The sequence below is a fragment of the Labrus bergylta genome, chromosome 11, assembly GCF_963930695.1.
Source record: "Labrus bergylta chromosome 11, fLabBer1.1, whole genome shotgun sequence".
Classification (NCBI taxonomy): domain Eukaryota; kingdom Metazoa; phylum Chordata; class Actinopteri; order Labriformes; family Labridae; genus Labrus; species Labrus bergylta.
In genome coordinates this window covers 23,521,034-23,538,767 of record NC_089205.1, presented here as the reverse complement: position 1 = coordinate 23,538,767, position 17,734 = coordinate 23,521,034, and the positions used below count along the sequence as shown (strand labels likewise).

The window sequence follows — 17,734 nt, the reverse complement described above, 5'->3', positions numbered from 1 at the left end:
AGTAAGACTGTGACCCTTTCAGCCCTTAGTGCCTTGGAAGCAAAGTAAACATTGCTTTAATTTCCTAGGATGCTGTTTTTGTAAATCTGGCTTTTTAGCCACAAAGAAAAGAGATTAAAGCAAAAGTAATTTCTGTCTTGGCTACAAAAATGAGCTCAAGTTTACAATTAAGCTGTAAGTGATCTGGCAGGGGAAATGAACAGCATGACAGTTGTTGATCTTATCAGTTTTCATACGGCAAAAAGGCTGCAACTTTAGTGTAAACATAAAGCTTCTCATAGGGGAGTGGAGGGGCAATTACAGAGGAGACAAGGGAGGGAACACACATTCCTCCTGGCAGTAGGTTTGTAGTTTAGGGGGATGGAATTATAGAAGGAAGGAGGGAGCAAGAAGGGAGGGAGGGAGCCAAGAGTGTGAAAGAGTCAGCAAGAGGAGGAGGAGAGGGGTTACAAACAGTCACTCCCCCACCCTTCCCTCAGTTCCTCACTCATCCTTGCATACAGGAGTCAGTCTGCTGTGGACTTACAGGAAGAGTATCAACAATCCCCTCATGTAGAGCTTGAAATTTACCCCTCAGTGTGGAGCTACTCTTGGCTTCTGCCTGGAGAAAAAAAGAAGTGACACTTCCTGGTTGCACAGAGTAAGGTAAGTCATTGTAAGTGCTGTGTATTTTTGTTGTTGTTGCCTGTTTCTAGTGTGTTTGGCTGTGTAAGTAGATAGAGGAGACAAATGGCTGTCCAGCCTTAAACCTCCCACTCATCAGAAAAGGTGCTAAATAACAACACCACCAACAACACACAGTCAGTGTGTGGCCTGTGAGCATAGGGTTTGGTACATTTCAGACTGCAGTTAAATTTGTCAGATCCAACCAAAGCTCTTGCAAATCATGTTGCCTTGAGGGTTTGCATTTTTCAAGTTGAAATGTTTCATTCCCATAGTTTGCAACAGTGATTTTGTTTCCATCCTCATATACTATTAGGTCATTGGGGTTTTGTGTGTGTAAAGACCCCAGGACATGGTTACATCACACACGATGTAACCATATCCTGGGGTCTTTACAGCCTGTGTTTAGGGTGGGGTTCCACCTCATGTTTGTACCTGTAGCACTCCTGTTTAGGGAACAACTTTTACCTACAACTGCAGGCAGCGAGCCATTGTATTGCTCTCCATTCTCTGCCGAATGCAAACAATACTGCTTGCGTCTGCGTAGTTGTAATGACAAAGCGGCGTCAGTGGTGGAGGTTTTGTGATGCTGAGAAAGAGAGATGATGAATTGCAAATGTGGGAGATGGTCAAAGTCAAGGAGAATTCCCAGAGCGCATCCTGGAGGGGGGCTGGAGGACTTCATGATGTGTGAGTTCATTTAAAATCCGGGCTTTGTGTTTGAAAGGCGGTTGTGTGACTCCTGTGGTGGGGAGAGGGGCGAGAAATGGTCATCTGGTGTCATAGTTATGGAAATGTATTGACCGCTTGGGGCTTAGCAGGACAGGAGGTCAGGCTCCAGCTTTCAGGCTTGTAAATCATGACAAAGCTCTCATGATGAGTGCAGAAAAGCAAGCTTTAAAAAAAAAAACAACAACTATGAGTTCTAAGTTAAAATACTTAATAGGAAAATCACATTCAGTGGGAAACTTGAGTTTTATCTTAATTAAACCTAATAAAATGACTCTCCTGAGAATAAAATATGTGTAATCGCAGATTGTTTTGCATGATCTTGTGTCATAAGCTTCACTTAATTGAAAGGCACGGTGTGCAATAGAACAAAGGTTATATTGTAGACTTACAAGCCAGTCGAGTTCATCTGAGATCAGGTGGTTTTTCAGAGTCGAATTAAGCATGGTGAGACATGCCGCTCCACAATTAGATTTTTCTAGCCCCTCTTGTTGACACCAGAAAGTTCAACCACTGCTCATTTTGTTTAGGCTTATCCTCGTGCAACATTTACGAGTATCTGTTTTGAACAGTACACTTTAGTAAACCAGGTCTTTGTTTTGTATTATTTTGATTGACTTTTTTTAAATTGGATTCATTTACAGTTGCGATTGTGATGAAAGAGGGAGACATACAGAAACAGAAACAACCCCTGAGATAACATGTGATGGTATAGGTAGACTGTCGGACAACAAGGATGCACCTTTAACTAAAAAGTTTGGCCTTATTAGAAAACACTAGTAAAATGCATGAAGGTACCATACTTCTGCTGAAATGTGCCTTTCTAGGTGAGATTTTACCACAGTGCCAGAGAGAACTGTGATCAGAGCCGCTTGGAGGAAACAGACATATTTTTTACCCTTCTTTGTGTAGTCATGTGTGTCAGGATCCACCTTGGCTCTGCCTCAGTGCACAATGCAACACAGTATGGGGCTGGGAGCTCCAGGGGTGTTATGGTTGGAGTGGTGCTCAGGGATTCTCCACAAGCTCTGTCAACTGATATGATTTCGAGCAAATGTCCTTTGTGCATGTAAACATTAAATAAGTTACACTTAAAATGCATGCTTTAAGTATATCTTAAGGAACTAGGATGATCAAATACTCTACCTTCTTATGTATGCTTTTTTTCATGACCACATTAGCTGCTTATTGATAATGCAATCAAAGTGACGCACCTTTTCATTAAACCAGAAGTGATTTTGAGTGGAGTTTGAATTATATGCCTGCTCCTACATTTCTGTATAAAAGAAAGCAACTTAAACTGAAGCCATGCTCAGAACTCACTGACCTGAAAGCAAACGATCGCCTCTGTGGAAAAGATCTTGAGTGAACCAGATATAGAAAACACATTTCCAGTGCAGTATTGCTGTTCCTCTGTGTCATTGGCATTGTGTTTATTCTGCTGCCAGCAGAGGGACATTCAGAGGAAGACAAGTCAGCTGCCATACTGAGATTGCTCGGTGAATGGCTCGGCTAGCAGTGGACTGGCTTCTGGTCTGAAAACATCAACATCCATTCAGTGCTGTTTTGTTGTACTGCTGGCTTACTGAAGAGCGAAGGACATCAGATTTGAACTTCATATAATGAAAAAGGAAAAGAGCTGACCGATGCTGAAGGGTAAAACCCGCAGACATACCGCAGTACAAACTATACAAGCACAGAAAATATTCAAACATTATTGCACCTTTATACATTTTCATTATAATGTGTCTCAAAGGTTTGATTACACCTTTTTTCATTGTCTCTGCAATTTTCTTTTTAAATAATGTGAGTGGCACATATAGTTAACTTTTATGAAATGTAATTTATCTCCAGAATGAAATCCTAGACTAACTATTAAACTTGAACTAGAATACAGGGAATAAAGACAAGACAAAACAAAGTTTATATATGTCACTTTCAGTTTGTTTAGGCTTACAGTCATTTTTCATACACATCATTCTGTTCAAGTTCCCAGCATATAATATTCCCCGGTGCATGCACCAATTTGCCAAAACAGAAACCTTGTGTTTTGGTAACCAGTTTTCCCAGCATTGATACCGTTGATCACAAATCTGTAATCATAAAGCTGTCAAACACATTTGCTCCTAGTGAGAGGAGGTGGGGGGGGTTGTTGGGTGTGTTTGGAGTCAGAGTGTAGAGGAGTAGATTGTTAAAGTCAGGAATGTGAAGTATGTAAAGGCAGACTGGTGCGGATACTCTGTGTGGTGACAGTGACAGTAACAGGCAATGAGATGGGACACTCAAGGAAGTCTCTGGTGGTTTTGTGGTTCTGATATTTTATCACAGCAGCTGACGCCTTTTTTCCTTTCATGAAGCGCTTTCTTTACACTTCTCGGATGAATACTCCCCATCACAAACTGTAAAACATTGATCCTGAATTCCTGTGTGAGCCTTCTGTCACTTTCTCACATTTCTCCACACATCTGAAGGTTTTACTATCAGGAGGGAAGTTTGAAACATTTCAAAGGGTTTACTTTTGCACTTTTGTTTTCATCCAGATGTGCTTTAATGGATTGAAGATAACTAGATCTTGCTTCTGATCTAGGAGCAGCTTCTGTAAGAGTTTAAGACGAAAAAAGGATTACTGATGTTCAGACACAGTGGCCTGTGTAATGAACACTGAGGCTGTGATCTAGAGAAATGAAATTTAGGGAAAATGACAGAATCAATGGGAGGTTAATTAAATCCGGAGATTAAATTAAGTGATTCAACAGAATTACTTTGTTCTGGTGTATCCAAATCATCAAATGCAATAAAAAGGGGCTACATCGGAAACACTAATGGAAAGGACATTTTGTTAAACCTTCATGTCTCAAACTGCGTTGTCAGTTCTTAATGCTATTCACACTAACATGTTTTAATTTAAAAACCCATAATGTTTGCACTTGTATGCCTGACTCTCCCCTTTTGAATCTCTGTTAAAGGTAGTCTCTGTAAACTCAGCTGATCGTTTTTTTTAGCACAGACTGATAGAAATGGAGGTTTCCAAAAAATAAATAAAAGTTCTTAAAATAAATAAGGTTTATAAAAATGTGCTTAGTGTATATTCATTTTTACTCAACACAGCTTTACACACAAAAAACAGACATTATTTGTGATGCTATACAAAAACAATCTTTTTGAAAGAGACATTTTAGATTGGGTTGTTTTCTTATGTTACCCGTGTAAGTAATGCTCAGAGCAATCTTTGTGGTGGTTTGACCAAATCAACTAAATGACTTATACAGGCTAAGTTTTAAAGGCTGTAATATTCAAAGTGACATAATAAAGATAGTAGTTTAAAGGACACCCCCTACCCCCACCCCCACCCCACATTAAAAACCACTGAACCCTCCCCCCCCATAACTGTAGTGAGAAGAGTTACAAACACATCCTGTACTTACCACCCTTTGTCTTACAGCGGCCTGTGGCTGACGTGTTATCCCAATTAACAGCTGCTGAAGGACTTCAAAAGTTGTCATTGAGGGGCTAAAGACTTGTCAGCAGGATGTGGTCTGATGGCACCTTGGATGTGATCAAGAAATAGCTGGTATTGATCATAGAGATGAAAGTACTCGGAGCATTTAAATGACAAAATCCTGTATCTTGAGCCAGTGTTGAGGTAGAACAATGGTTTCTCTCAGCATTGTATCTTTTAACATAAACGTTTAGGTGAGATTTTATATCACCAGGGTCTCATCGGGGTCTGTACGGTCTAACTGACTGCAGCCATAGAAGCAATGTAAGCATTTTTCACCCTCTAAAGTGCAATAAAGATCTGTTGACCCAACGAAACCTGCAGCATCTGTTCTACACAAATCCCATGCAGCAGCAGCAGTGGTGACCTCTGCACACAGTGGTGCTCCAGAGAAAACACTTGCAGGGCCAAAGGTGCCACCAGGCTAAACATGACCAGCTGCTGCACAGCAACAAGCTCCAGAAATGGTTTCTAACGATTTATTGCAGTGAAAATAGCTCAATTTTGAAAGTAGCAAATTGTGGAAATGCAAATACAGTCTTGTGATTGGAGCTTATCTGTCATAAAAAGAAATAAAACCACAGTAGTTCAGCCTTATGTAGAATCATAATTGGTACTCTCAGGGGAGTTTGCAAAAACAAGATTCTGTTTAATGTGACTTCAGCCGCAATACTTTAAAAAAATTTAAAAAACACAGACATCATATTAGATAAAAGTGTTTAGGTTAATCAGCTGTTAACAAAAAATACTTGTTTTTAAGACAAAAGATCAGGAGCATGGATTTGCAAACTTTACACCAGCATATCCATGCACAGGTGCTAACAGACTGCAAATCCATGCATATGGATTTTATAAACCATGGGTACAGGTTTACAAACAGCTTTTTATGTTTTCTTACCTGAGCCTACAGGACTCCATACTGATACAGCATGAATAGGGGTGTTTAATTGTTTGCTGGAGGGGCCTAATGCTGGCAAGTCCATGGCTCTGTTGTATATTATGTGCCACCACTTGTCAAAAAGCTTTCCAAAAAAAGTTTGCTGCTTTCATCAACACTGAAAGCCCCATTTTCCAGCTGTCTGCAATTCAGGGTTTCTAAGGATTCCGATCCAAGAAGACACTCTTTGGCTACACACCAGTGTTATGTGCTTTTCAGCTGAGCTTTCAAATGCAAAGACTGGAGGAAGTAGTTTTTTTTTTTTTTTTTGTCCATCAGCATCCCCAACAACAAAGTGCAACATTTAATAGAAGCTGAAAGCTTTGTTGATGCAGAGTTTCCCTCTAGCCTCAGAATCTTAGCTACAGTTGAGCACACTCGGGAGCAGAATGAGTCATGAGAACAGGAGATTGCTGTTTGGGTCTTCTATTCGCACAGAGGTATATGACACAAGCTGTGTTGAGTACAGCGTTTCAGCTCACACACACACACGCACACAAACCCCCCCCCCCACTCCTCTTCCATAGAACTACCTGTGTTATTATCTCTAGGGACTGGAGTGTTCAGATTACAGGGTTTTGTGTTGGAGCTTGTAACTAGTCAGCCCAATGCATTCTTGCCTTTCACCAGTGCAGTTGCCTTTTAATGGCAGTGATGTGTTTAAGAAAGAGAACATAAAGAGTCTAACCCAGGTTTTGTCAAACTTAAGCTCAAGTTGTGGTTGAATCTTCTGTCGCATTGTAAGTCTGTTATCTTTACATTTGTCTGAGGTCTTACCTCATGGAGCTCAGGAGTTTAGGAATGTGTGACCAGGTGTTTCACACACTCAGTAAGACCTTGTTTTCAAAGTCCATAAGACATATTTATGCTTCAGGGCAAGAACTTTCATAATTTCCTCAAATGATTCAAGCAGCTTGACATTTTTGTCCCTGGGCATCTTGAGAAGACTAAGGGCAGGTGGAGCTTGGGATCCTTTTCCCCTTGATCCTGTTCGAACAGGCCCGAGTATTTGTCAAATATAAGCTGTGCTTTTAAGTGGTCTTTAATAACCACAGGACCTTAAATCTACTTGTCACATACTTCAGGGATGACAAAATCCCACAGCACATGAAAAAGAAATATGAGCATGTCTCTCCCAAAACAGTTTCAGCTCTCATCAAAATCGTTACATTACATTTCTATAGGCATGAATCACAATTTGACATTTATGTTTCAAAAGTGTCATCCAGATACATATTTCTTACGATAAATCTAGTTTTAGGCCAATGGGGACCATTTTAAACTTAATACTTCTTAATGGTTGTTAACTTCACGTTGTATCATTTTGTTATTAGAAAGAACATAAGGTTGGCTTTAACTGTAATTGATCATTTACTCTTTTCATCAAACCAGCGTACTATTGACTCAATAAATGAAAAGGAAACAAAAAGGTTGTCAAAATGGTAAAGGAAGTTTGGCAAATCTTGCTTTTGAAAACATGATATTTAGACATTAAGTATTTTCTTTGTGCCCTGATTATCTATATATGAGAACGTGACTTTATGTATTTTGTGACTTGGATATTTAAACAGCAGCAGCTTCTGGAGAAGCAGCTTGAAGCCTTTCCTGTGCTCACTGTTGTTGGTGAATTTCTGTGCTTTCCCCTGAAGCCGTTGTGTTGCTAATCTTGGGTCACAATAAAACTATTCTTCTTTGTTATTTGTGGGTGGCTGGAATCTCCTGTGGTTATGCGTTTCATTAAAGCCTTGTGTTGGATGCATCTTCTGAGACTTGCTGCTGTCCTGTGCTCTTATGCAGCCTGTTAAAAATGACCCACTTTGGGCCATGCACTGCAAAATTACCAGCAATGTTTTCTAAACCATTCGATGATTTCACTTTGTTTATTAGGCTGTATTGTGAGAATGTTAGTGGATACAGAATATCAAAAAAAAAAGAAGCATTCACTTGGTGTGTGTTATTTCTAGGAAAACCCACTGGCTCTTCCTGAGGATTTGGTGTACTAGAGCATCTTTTCCATCCTTGCAATTCTTCCTCATGCATTAATAAGAGCTGATCAGAGCTCCAGCAGTATTTCAGCTTTGGTGGATACAGTGGGGGGAAACAGGGACTATTCCTATCCTGTATTCAGATATTTTGGTAACTCGGATGTAGTGAATTTACCCCCATACATTTTCAAATTTAGAACATGCATTATTTGTTATTTAAAAAAAAAAAAATCAGGTCAATCTCTGAACTTCACCATAAATATTTGGTTTAGATACCTATCTTTAGAGTGAATTAGTGTTCTGTTATCTTTTCAAAAGGAGCAGAAGTACCTTGACCATTGATTGTAGATCCATCTGCTAAGATTTTAGGTTAAAGAGAGCTGCCCCCTCTTCTCTGAACTCTATCAATCATTGTGTTACAGTTTAAACAAGGGGCAGTTTGTACTGTCAAGATTTAATAATTTTGTCAACATGAATGTATTGAGTGGTCTTGCAGTCCACATATGACGACTAGTTTAACTCTGTTCTCATGTAAAGTAAAGTAAAGCAAAGTTAGATTCTTCAGTTTCACTTCATTTTTTTTTTGGTTTTCTTAGACTTTGCTGTCACTTTTGGTAATCTAAAAAAAAAGTGAGAGAAAACAAAAGGAACAAAGACATAGTAGCAGGAGGAATTGAAGAATTAATTGAATTGTCTGTTACGTAAATATGTCAAACATCTTGGCATATACAGTAAACAGGGGGTTAACATATTCCAGGTTAGTAAATGGAGTGTGTGCTGGAAAATCCAAGGTCACAACACAGTGGGTCGTCTTGACTGTACCGACGGAAGGAAACCACATCTACTTATAATTAAGCTCCTCATCTCTTTTTGAAACAGTGGAGTTAATTCCTGGTCTATTTCACATAATATTTACATCACAACCACTAAGAACATTAGTAAAAATCAAGTACTGCACGTATTAACAGCTGTGCTATAAATAGCAGAAACTTAATCCATAAATACTTACCGCTGTCAAAAACCTTCTTGTAGGTTTTCATTTGACTGCAGGCTCCAGGGATGACATCTGTGGAGCCATTAAACTTTCACCCCACACACGTGAAAAAAATAAAGGGCACTGTGTTTGAAAGGGTACAAACAGGCGTAGAAGAAGCCCTTGGTGTAATGTCTGAACCAGCATCTGTAAGCATGTTTGTGTCCCTCAGTGAATCTTGTTTCCTGTAATGAGTGCACTGGCATTCCAAAGCTCTGTCGCTCTTTTTATTTCCTTTTCTTTCCTCTACCAAAGAGGAAGGAATGAAGCAGGCAATAAACTGCAAGGAAAGAAAGAAGAAGGGCTTCCATCAACATCAAATATTGTGCATTGCAGTACCAGTGAGGGGTGATGAGTGAGCAGATGAAGAGGGGGAAAGGGGGCAGCATAAGGTAGAGAAACGGGGTCAGCTCCAGTTTATGTAACGCCCCTTTCACAGTAAGCCTGAGTGCATGCAGCAGCAGAGGGTTTGGCTCCCAATGTGTACTCCACACGCAAAAACACTGCACCCCCCCAAAGGGTCTGTCCTAAAAGGAGGGGAGTGCACATCAGGAGGAACAACAGCCACAATGTGTGTAGCTAATTTTCTGTCCCATCTGTTAGTGGTCCCAGGCATAGAACTGGACCACTTTTTTGGAGCAGGCTGTCCAGCCTAAAGGCAGGTAGTGTGCAAACTGTGCATCATGTTGCAAACTTATCCCCTGTCCCAGTGCTTTCGGATGCAGAAGGCAATGCTTGAGAACAGACGAGAACAACAACGCTGTATGGACGGTTCACTTTAGCTCTGAATAACTCATGCTCACTCAGGCTGTCACAGTGCTCATGTTGTCATTACATCCCCTCCACTTCACACAACCCCTGTGCATGTGGAAAGGGGCTGAGTGGATCGCTTCCTCTGTCAGAGTGATGGTTGTTATTTTCATCTAGTTGGCTTGTCCAAAGCTGTCTTGTCTTCATGTATAAGGGTTATAAGTAGGCAAAAGAAAATAGGCAGCAGTTAAGTAGCAACTGTTACAAGTAGAATACTTGGTCTTTGTTGTTTGATAACAAATTACACTGTTTAAACCAAAGTTACAATAGACAAAGGCTTATGATTGGTTTCACTGTACACTCTTGGGCGAGTCGTCATGTTGTGTTTTCATGCATGCATAAAAACTCAGTGTGAGCTGCATGTCTAAAAGCTAACAGATACATTTTTCACCTTGACTGTGCCCCCTAGTAAAAATTCTTGTGGTGAACCTGACTAGGTGTAAGTCAGGTAAATTCACTGTTGGCAAGCCAGAAGTTTATATAATGCAACCAGTAAGCAACTGGTGTGCTCCTTGTGCATGTAATATTTGGTCCCATTATCTCTGTGAAAGTAAACGCGGCTATCTACTACTCTTTTTTTTAAGCACAAGAAAAAACGCTATTGGCTCTTTTATTTACATTTTAAGCTGCAGATGTATTTCTATGCTAAGACCGTACTTAACTCAAAAAGCTCACACAACTAACTGAACAAAGTGCAAAAAATGTGATATGCTGTCTTGTCTGTGTATTTTTTTTCAGCACTTTGTGGATTGTTGCAGCAGGTTAAGGACCAGACTGAATATCCAGAGACAAACAAAATGCCAGAAAAACCAATAAGATCCTGCAGGTATACTAACATTCAGAAAGACATTCTTTCATTTGATGTCAGAAACAATTCTGTTGCAACTGAAAAATGATAATCCTGTCTTCTTTTCATGTTCTCCGGAATTTGTTTTAAGATGTATTTCCTCTTTTATTCAGCCTGTGAATCATGGGAAATGCCGAGAGCCAGAACGGGGACCATAACCTCTACGGAAATGAGCATGGCTATTTGTCACGTAAGCACATGTCTCGCTCTCTTCGCATCTCCAACAAGCAGTCCAGACGCACGAGACATGCTTCATCAGGGAAAATAGAGCACAGGAACTCTGAGACGAGCACACGCTCAAGCAGCACTCCAAGTATCCCACAATCCCTAGCTGACAATGGTCTGGAGCCGTTCAATGAGACAAACATACTTCCTGACTTCGGTAGTCCCATTTGGGTGGACCGTGTAGCCATGAACCTGCGCCCTGTGTCCTTCCACAATGACCTGGCCAATCTGTCTGTTCACATGAAAACAATGCATGTAACCCTACCTAGCCCCACTGCGGACGAGGTGCAGGATGAAGATTTGTACACCGGCGAGGTGACTTACCTCCAGAAAACTCAGGAGGGCCTTAAAGAGAGTGCGAGCTTTAAGAAGAAGAGGTCGAAATCTGCGGACATGTGGCGAGATGACAGCCTAGAGTTCTCTCTGTCGGACCTCAGCCAAGAGCATCTGACGAGCACGGAGGAGATCATAGACATGGCCAATGAGAGGGACTTTACTGACTGCGAAGGCCACCTGCATTCCAGTCCCACAGACTCAGCTGACAGGGCCAACTCACTCGACGAGCTTTACAGCCAGAAGAACCCCGCCCGTCAGAAAGCCCAACGCCGCTATGCTAAGTGGCATGATGGAAACAGGGCAGTAAGGGAGGGAGAGGATGACAAGATGCTCTCTCCATCAGAGGAGGATGGGAACACCTACAGTGCATACACCCTTCCCTGCCGGCGCTCACACTGCCTGTCTGAAGGCCTAAGCAGCCACCAAGCTGCCATTTGTGCCAGTATGCAGGGCAGGAGGGCACAGACTATACAGGTAAGAAGTAGAGCAATTTCACACTGTGGTGATTAACATAACTTACAATATGTCCTTCTACAATGAGAAACAATTAATAGAATACAGAACAAATCATTTTCTCCATTGATGAAGAAGTACACAGTGTATTCATGGCAGTTTGGTGCTTAGCATACTTAAGGGAAACTGATCTGTCCAAGCTGTGTCATTGCTTCTTTTGTTCTTCTTTGGACATAGTCAGAGTTGCTTTGCAGAATCTTAATGTAGTCTGGTGGCATCACCAACAAGACACCTACCTTTATACATTTCCCCCCTTGTGTCTTGGCGTTTCCTCTGCTGCATTCTCTTCACAGATAATAAGCTACTGAACAGATTCAAGTATAAAAGAAAGCTTATATCACGTGTGTGGTATTGGTCTTTCCCGATGAAATCTGTTAAGTTTTCCTGGGAGAGGAACTCCAATGACAGGAGGGGGAAGCAGAGCTTAAAGTCACTCCCTGTTGAGAATGCCTCAGTCCTTTGTTATGATAATGAGGGGAGGCCTGTGGAAGAGTGTAACAGTAAAACGTGTGTGGTGGCCCTGTCACTACGGGACACCGGCAGCCCTAGTGAATAGAGTTCTGGAGCGCATGATTGGGTCATGTGACCAGATGGAGATACCAAGCTCGGTGTAGCCCCCTTCATCTCTCAGGAGCCTTTGGCCATGTGGGTAGAAGAGGACATACCCTACGGTGCCACAGGGAGGGCAGGCTGTGCTCCCACAACAGCAGCTTTGCTTTTTGTGATTAATTTAAGATTAACTGGGCTTCCATAGTCACTTTGCAACATGTTTCATTTTGAAGAATGGCTCCATCCGGCATCTGCAGAGACAGCTTTGCTTTCACACAGGCCAAAATCTGGTGAAAGGCTTTCTTCTTAGCAATGAAAAAAGGTGGGCACCATGCCGACTCACCTGTCTTGCGCTTCTTCCCCAACGCAGGATGTCACAGCCGGGGAGGGCAGCGAGTATGAGGACAGTGGCATCGACGGGGTGACAGTGGAGGCAGAGCACCAGTCCCGAAGGTACAAGACCATGTCGGCCTCCTTCTCCGTGTGCTCCGCTGCCGGCAGGAGCATGTTCGCTGGCAGCGACAGCGGCAGCAGCAGCGGTGGTGGGGCTGCCGAGTGTGTGCAGGGCGTGTACGAGAACTTTCGCCAGGAACTGGAAATGAGCTCCTGCCAGACAGAAAGCCTGGAAGAGGCGGGGTCGGCCCTGAGTGATGAGCAAAGCACTATGAGCTCCGCCTACCAGTCTGACCCGTTGCTAAGTGTTGCCCAGGGGATGGTGCGCAAAGCTGGCAGGCTTGCTGTCAAGAACTTCCTCGTACATAAGAAGAACAAGAAGGTGGAGTCAGCCACGAGGCGCAAGTGGAAGAGTTATTGGGTTTCCCTGAAAGGTCCGTTTTGCCCTTCATTATTTTACCTTGATTCTATAAAATAACTATCTATACATGTTAACACTGTTGGCATTTGATAATGTTTAGTTTCCTACTGACATGCAGCTTCTCATGCAGTGAAACTTGATCTAATATAACTCTTAACTAATCTCATTGAACCAAGCTTCAATTCATGCACAATGCAAAGCTCATTATTAGATGACATGGCACTTGACTGGGCTTGAAATCAAAAGAACATTTGAATGATCATGGTGCCTTGTTGCTGATGAGTGAGCCATGCTGCACTTCTTAGTATCGGCCACTGGAGAGCAGAATTAAATTGCTTGAAAAAATCTGTGTTTAAGATAAATCATGTATTATTATTATTATTATTCTTTTCTCTTGTCAGTCAAGCATTGTTCTAATAGGTTGTTTTTGATTTTTCAGGCTGCACTCTTTTCTTCTATGAGACTGATGGTCGCTCAGGGATCGACAACAACAGTATTCCAAAGCATGCCATCTGGGTAGAGAACAGTATTGTCCAGGCTGTGCCGGAGCATCCCAAAAAGGACTTTGTGTTCTGTCTCAGCAACTCCCTGGGAGATGCTTTTCTTTTCCAGGTAAGAGAATACTTAAATGTCATCTGGTCTGTAAATAAGTGCAAAATTCTCCCATTAGTAAGCATTGCCTTAACATATATTAACACTGTTTGTTCCCCTTTCATGCTCTTTAAAGCCTGATGTTCGTATATTATTAGCAGTGAATCATCCAAAAACAAGTACATGGCGTTTGGTTTTGTTGTTTAACCTCTGACCTTTTACCGTGTGTCCCCACACAGACCTGCAGCCAGACAGAGCTGGAGAACTGGATCACCGCTGTCCACTCTGCATGTGCCACCGCCGTCGCCCGCCAACACCACCGAGAGGACACGGTCCGCCTGCTTCGTGCCGAGATCAAAAAGCTGGAGCAGAAGATAGACATGGACGAGAAGATGAAGAAGATGGGAGACATGCAGCTGTCTGCTGTTACTGACACCAAGAAGAGGAAGACGATCCTGGATCAGGTATGTGTATTCTGTTTGTTCAGCTTGCCTCTTACAGAGTTCCCACACGTCAGGCAGTGGGATTAGAATTTGAGAAGTATTATGCTGACTTTGTTGTCAGTGCTGTTTACATTTACATTTATCTGTTTCTGTTCCCCATTTGACCTCTCTTATTTCATTGAGTGGATAATATTAAAATACTCAATTTGTCTAGTAAAGAAATAAACCCAATTTTGTCAAGATAATTTCTTTTGTCCATATATCCTCAATCCGGTATCCTGTCAATTTTCTTACAATTTCTTTCTGTATTGAGCTTATATGTAGTCTTTTTGTTTGTTTTTTCAATATACCTTTAGCTAAAAAAACACATCTGAGATTTCCAAACGGGGCAGACTATTTCCTGCCACAGTTGCCAAACTTTGTTGCTTGCTAACGGTGAAATTATGATGGGTGTCTTTCAATGACATGAAGGAAATTCTAGACCTTCTTTATTACTAACTGTCCTGGGATAACTTTTGGTTATGATTTGGCATTAAATAAAAAGTTGATGGATTTTTTGTATTTTAATTGTCATTCAGTTCAAGATGACAGTACCACCTGATGAAACATTTTTCTCTAATTCAGTACTTGTGTTTGTGAAAATCAACCTTCACATTTGACTAATCTATTTGTGCTGATAAGCAATCTAATCCAAGAGGGATTGATAAAAGGTCAAGAACCAGCTCTTCCTGAATTTAGTAAAGTCTCAGAAACACTCGTAAAACTTTTAATCAACACAAGAGTTTTTGCCATCAACCTCCTGCTGCTGCCGTCGCTGACTGTTGTGACTTTAAACTCAACTGTTGAACTTGATAAAGTAGGAAATTAGCTTCATGATGAACCACAACCCACCAATCATTTTCTAAGAGAGGTAAGAGGGGGATTAAGTAACAGATATCAGAGCTTTCATCATTGAGGCTGCTGCTGCTCCACACTTATCAGCCACCAGGTTGCTTTTTGTTTTCTCAACATGGTAGGCAGTTGGCACCAGTGGAAAGCCTGCCATTCTCTTGCTTAATTGCAAGGCTCATATTGTCTTGAATGGGAATGTTTACAGAGAAGGGGGATCAAATGGCCTTTGTTTGGTCAGTTAGGTAGTGACTGGTTGGAGCGGTTCTTTTTGGCAGTGTCAGGTTTCACATTGTGCAGAGCTGAATGGATATAGGCCTGCTCCTTGGAAAGCTGAAGCGCTCCCAGACTCTATCTGCCAGTGGAATGTGCAGTATTGTTTCTTTCTCATCTCTGGGCTACTTGGCAGTGATACAGAGCCCTCCACCATGGTGCTGCCCACCTCTTCCAAACAGCAGTGTAGGACCGTGACTAGGAGGGGACGGCGCAGTGCATAATCACAATGTGCTGCTCTACTGCCCCAGTAAACATCCACCCATTACTTACAGAGAGCGCAGGTTGGCAATACTGTTTTACAAATTTACAGCAGAGCTTCCAAAGAGAGGAGATGCCCTGTCTTGGGCTAGAGTCGACAAACAGAACTTTGATGAACAATCAACTGGAAGTTTTATTGTCTCCCTCTCATCCTGCAGATCTTCTTGTGGGAGCAAAACCTGGAGCAGTTTCACATGGATCTATTCCGCTTCAGATGCTACCTGGCCAGTCTGCAGGGAGGAGAGCTGCCCAACCCCAAACGCCTCCTGGCCTTTGCATCTCGCCCCACAAAGCTGGCCATGGGACGTCTGGGGATATTCTCCGTCTCTTCCTTCCATGCATTGGTAAATATAACCTCTTTTATTCTTCAACTGTACTAAAAGCCCTTTTGATATTGGGTTTTATTGAATATAGATGTTTTACACTTTGTATGAGATACTTTATTTAAATGTATACACTTCAATGCATGAACCTGAAGCTAACACAAATTTGTCTTAAAATCACTGAATAGTGAAGCTTGTAATGATTAGTTCTAGATTACTTCAGCTACACAAACTGTAGCATTAAAATTTAGAAATTCATTCATTTAGAAGTAAGCATAGTGAAATACTGTACTGTATATTCTTTCAAAGTTACCTTGTCATGACTTAGTAGTACACATGGTGGTTCTAGGAACTCATACATCTACTGTTTAACATCTTTCCCGACAATGAGTGCTATTTTTAAGGCTGTGTCTCATGCAGGGCAGCTGTCAAAGAGGCTTGTTTCATTTTATTCCTCCCACTCCTGTATGGAGGTTACGTACTCCACAGCTAAAAAGCACTTGTAGTACAGGAAAACAAGTATTCGATTTTTTAGAGACAAGTTTTCAGATCATTGATGTACTCTTTTTTTTTTTTTTCCCGTACCACCAACGCAAGCTGTGGAGCAGGTGGGTGTTTGGGCAGCAAGAGGTAGCAGAGTGGGACATCTAACTAAAGGCACAATCCAACAGCGCTCTTCTTCGTTCCTACTGTTTTTCTCCCCTCAAATTTGCACATGTCTACTTCCGCGAATCCCTCTATCAGCATTATGTCCAAAAAAGAGATGAGAAAAATTGACGGATCAAGAAGCGGTTAGATTCAGAGCATGCTTGGTCCTACACGCACAGTGCTTTGAATGCCATCTTGTCGCATACGAGCAGCCGAGAAATGCCAGGTTGGGTAAAAGCCTGCTTTAGGCTAGTGTGTTTGTGTGAAATAGACATCTTCATCTCTCTTATTTATCATACAAGGCCAAATTGACCCCTTCTCCTCTTTAATTTAAACAGATAAGTGAAAATGCCTTCTGATGAGTTGCATATGTTTTACATTTTGTACATCGTACAAGACCACATATCTGTTCCCCTTCAAGTTGCTTTTTTATGTATTCCTTTATTTTTGTTCTGTATGAATAAATTAAAACATTAGCTAAGTGTGACATGAAATGAGGTCAAACAGATGGTTGTCTATGTCAGCTTTTTTTGAGCTTTGACTGAATTTCGGGGGGGGTTTTTTCCAGGTGGCAGCTCGCACAGAGACCGGCGTGCGACGGCGGACACAGGCCATGTCACGTTCCTGCAGCAAGCGCAAGAGCAGGTTCTCCTCTCTCTGGGGTCTTGACACTACCTCAAAGAAAAAAACAAAAGCTCATCCCAGTATCAACCAGGTCTGTAAGACTTTCATTTATTTGAAACGGTCAGCGTTAAATAGATCTGCTTTTTGAGTTATGACCACCTGACCTTCTCCTTTTGTCCTAGCAGGTCTTTGCTGATGGCGAAGAGCCAGCGAAGAAGCCTTTGGAAGGCACATTTGTTGATCCTGCCAATGAACACACGGTAAGGAGGACTAATGGTGTTAGCACGGTGTTGTAGGTCAAAAATAAGTGGGAGCTTCATCCCAACGTTATGAAGCCAGCCGTCTTTCTTCTGATTTTTCTATCTATTATATCCAGTTGGTAATACGACACAACACTGCAGACCAAACTTTGCAGTTAAATGTGACTTTTCTTGTCTTTGTTCAAAGAAAAGTGAAGGTGGAACTGTGAAAAGCTTTCCACGGCCAAGCACGGAGAGTGACCTGTGGGTCCCTGACCACCTCACTCCTTCCTGGGTGTGTCTGCCGAATGACCAGCCAGTGCTAACAATCATCCAGCCCGGGGAGTCGGCACTGTGTGTTCTGGAAACCATTTGCAAGGTAACACATCCTAACCTGAAACGACCTGACCTTACCGGACCCAAGGATGACATTTCACTACAGTGATGTTTGCGTGACAAAGATCAGGGACAGAGCACTTCAGTAATGAAAGCCTACTAAAGTAG

At 41.9% G+C, this 17,734-nt stretch overlaps 1 protein-coding gene across 3 annotated transcripts in view; it reads left to right on the top strand.

Annotated features, from left to right (window-relative positions):
• Positions 1-17,734, top strand: part of tiam1b (TIAM Rac1 associated GEF 1b) — a 42,145-nt gene that overhangs the window by 9,933 nt on the left and 14,478 nt on the right. For 2 of the 3 annotated variants that reach the window (XM_020646306.2, XM_065960018.1), the window contains exons 2-10: positions 10,395-10,482; positions 10,617-11,538; positions 12,497-12,953; positions 13,380-13,552; positions 13,771-13,995; positions 15,555-15,740; positions 16,936-17,082; positions 17,177-17,251; positions 17,439-17,609. In XM_020646306.2, coding sequence (XP_020501962.1) covers positions 10,627-11,538; positions 12,497-12,953; positions 13,380-13,552; positions 13,771-13,995; positions 15,555-15,740; positions 16,936-17,082; positions 17,177-17,251; positions 17,439-17,609 — 2,346 coding nt within the window. In that variant the 5' untranslated portion in view covers positions 10,395-10,482; positions 10,617-10,626. Of the gene's footprint in view, positions 1-509; positions 646-10,394; positions 10,483-10,616; positions 11,539-12,496; positions 12,954-13,379; positions 13,553-13,770; positions 13,996-15,554; positions 15,741-16,935; positions 17,083-17,176; positions 17,252-17,438; positions 17,610-17,734 lie in introns of those variants that run through there. The other variant, XM_065960017.1, reaches the window with a different exon arrangement.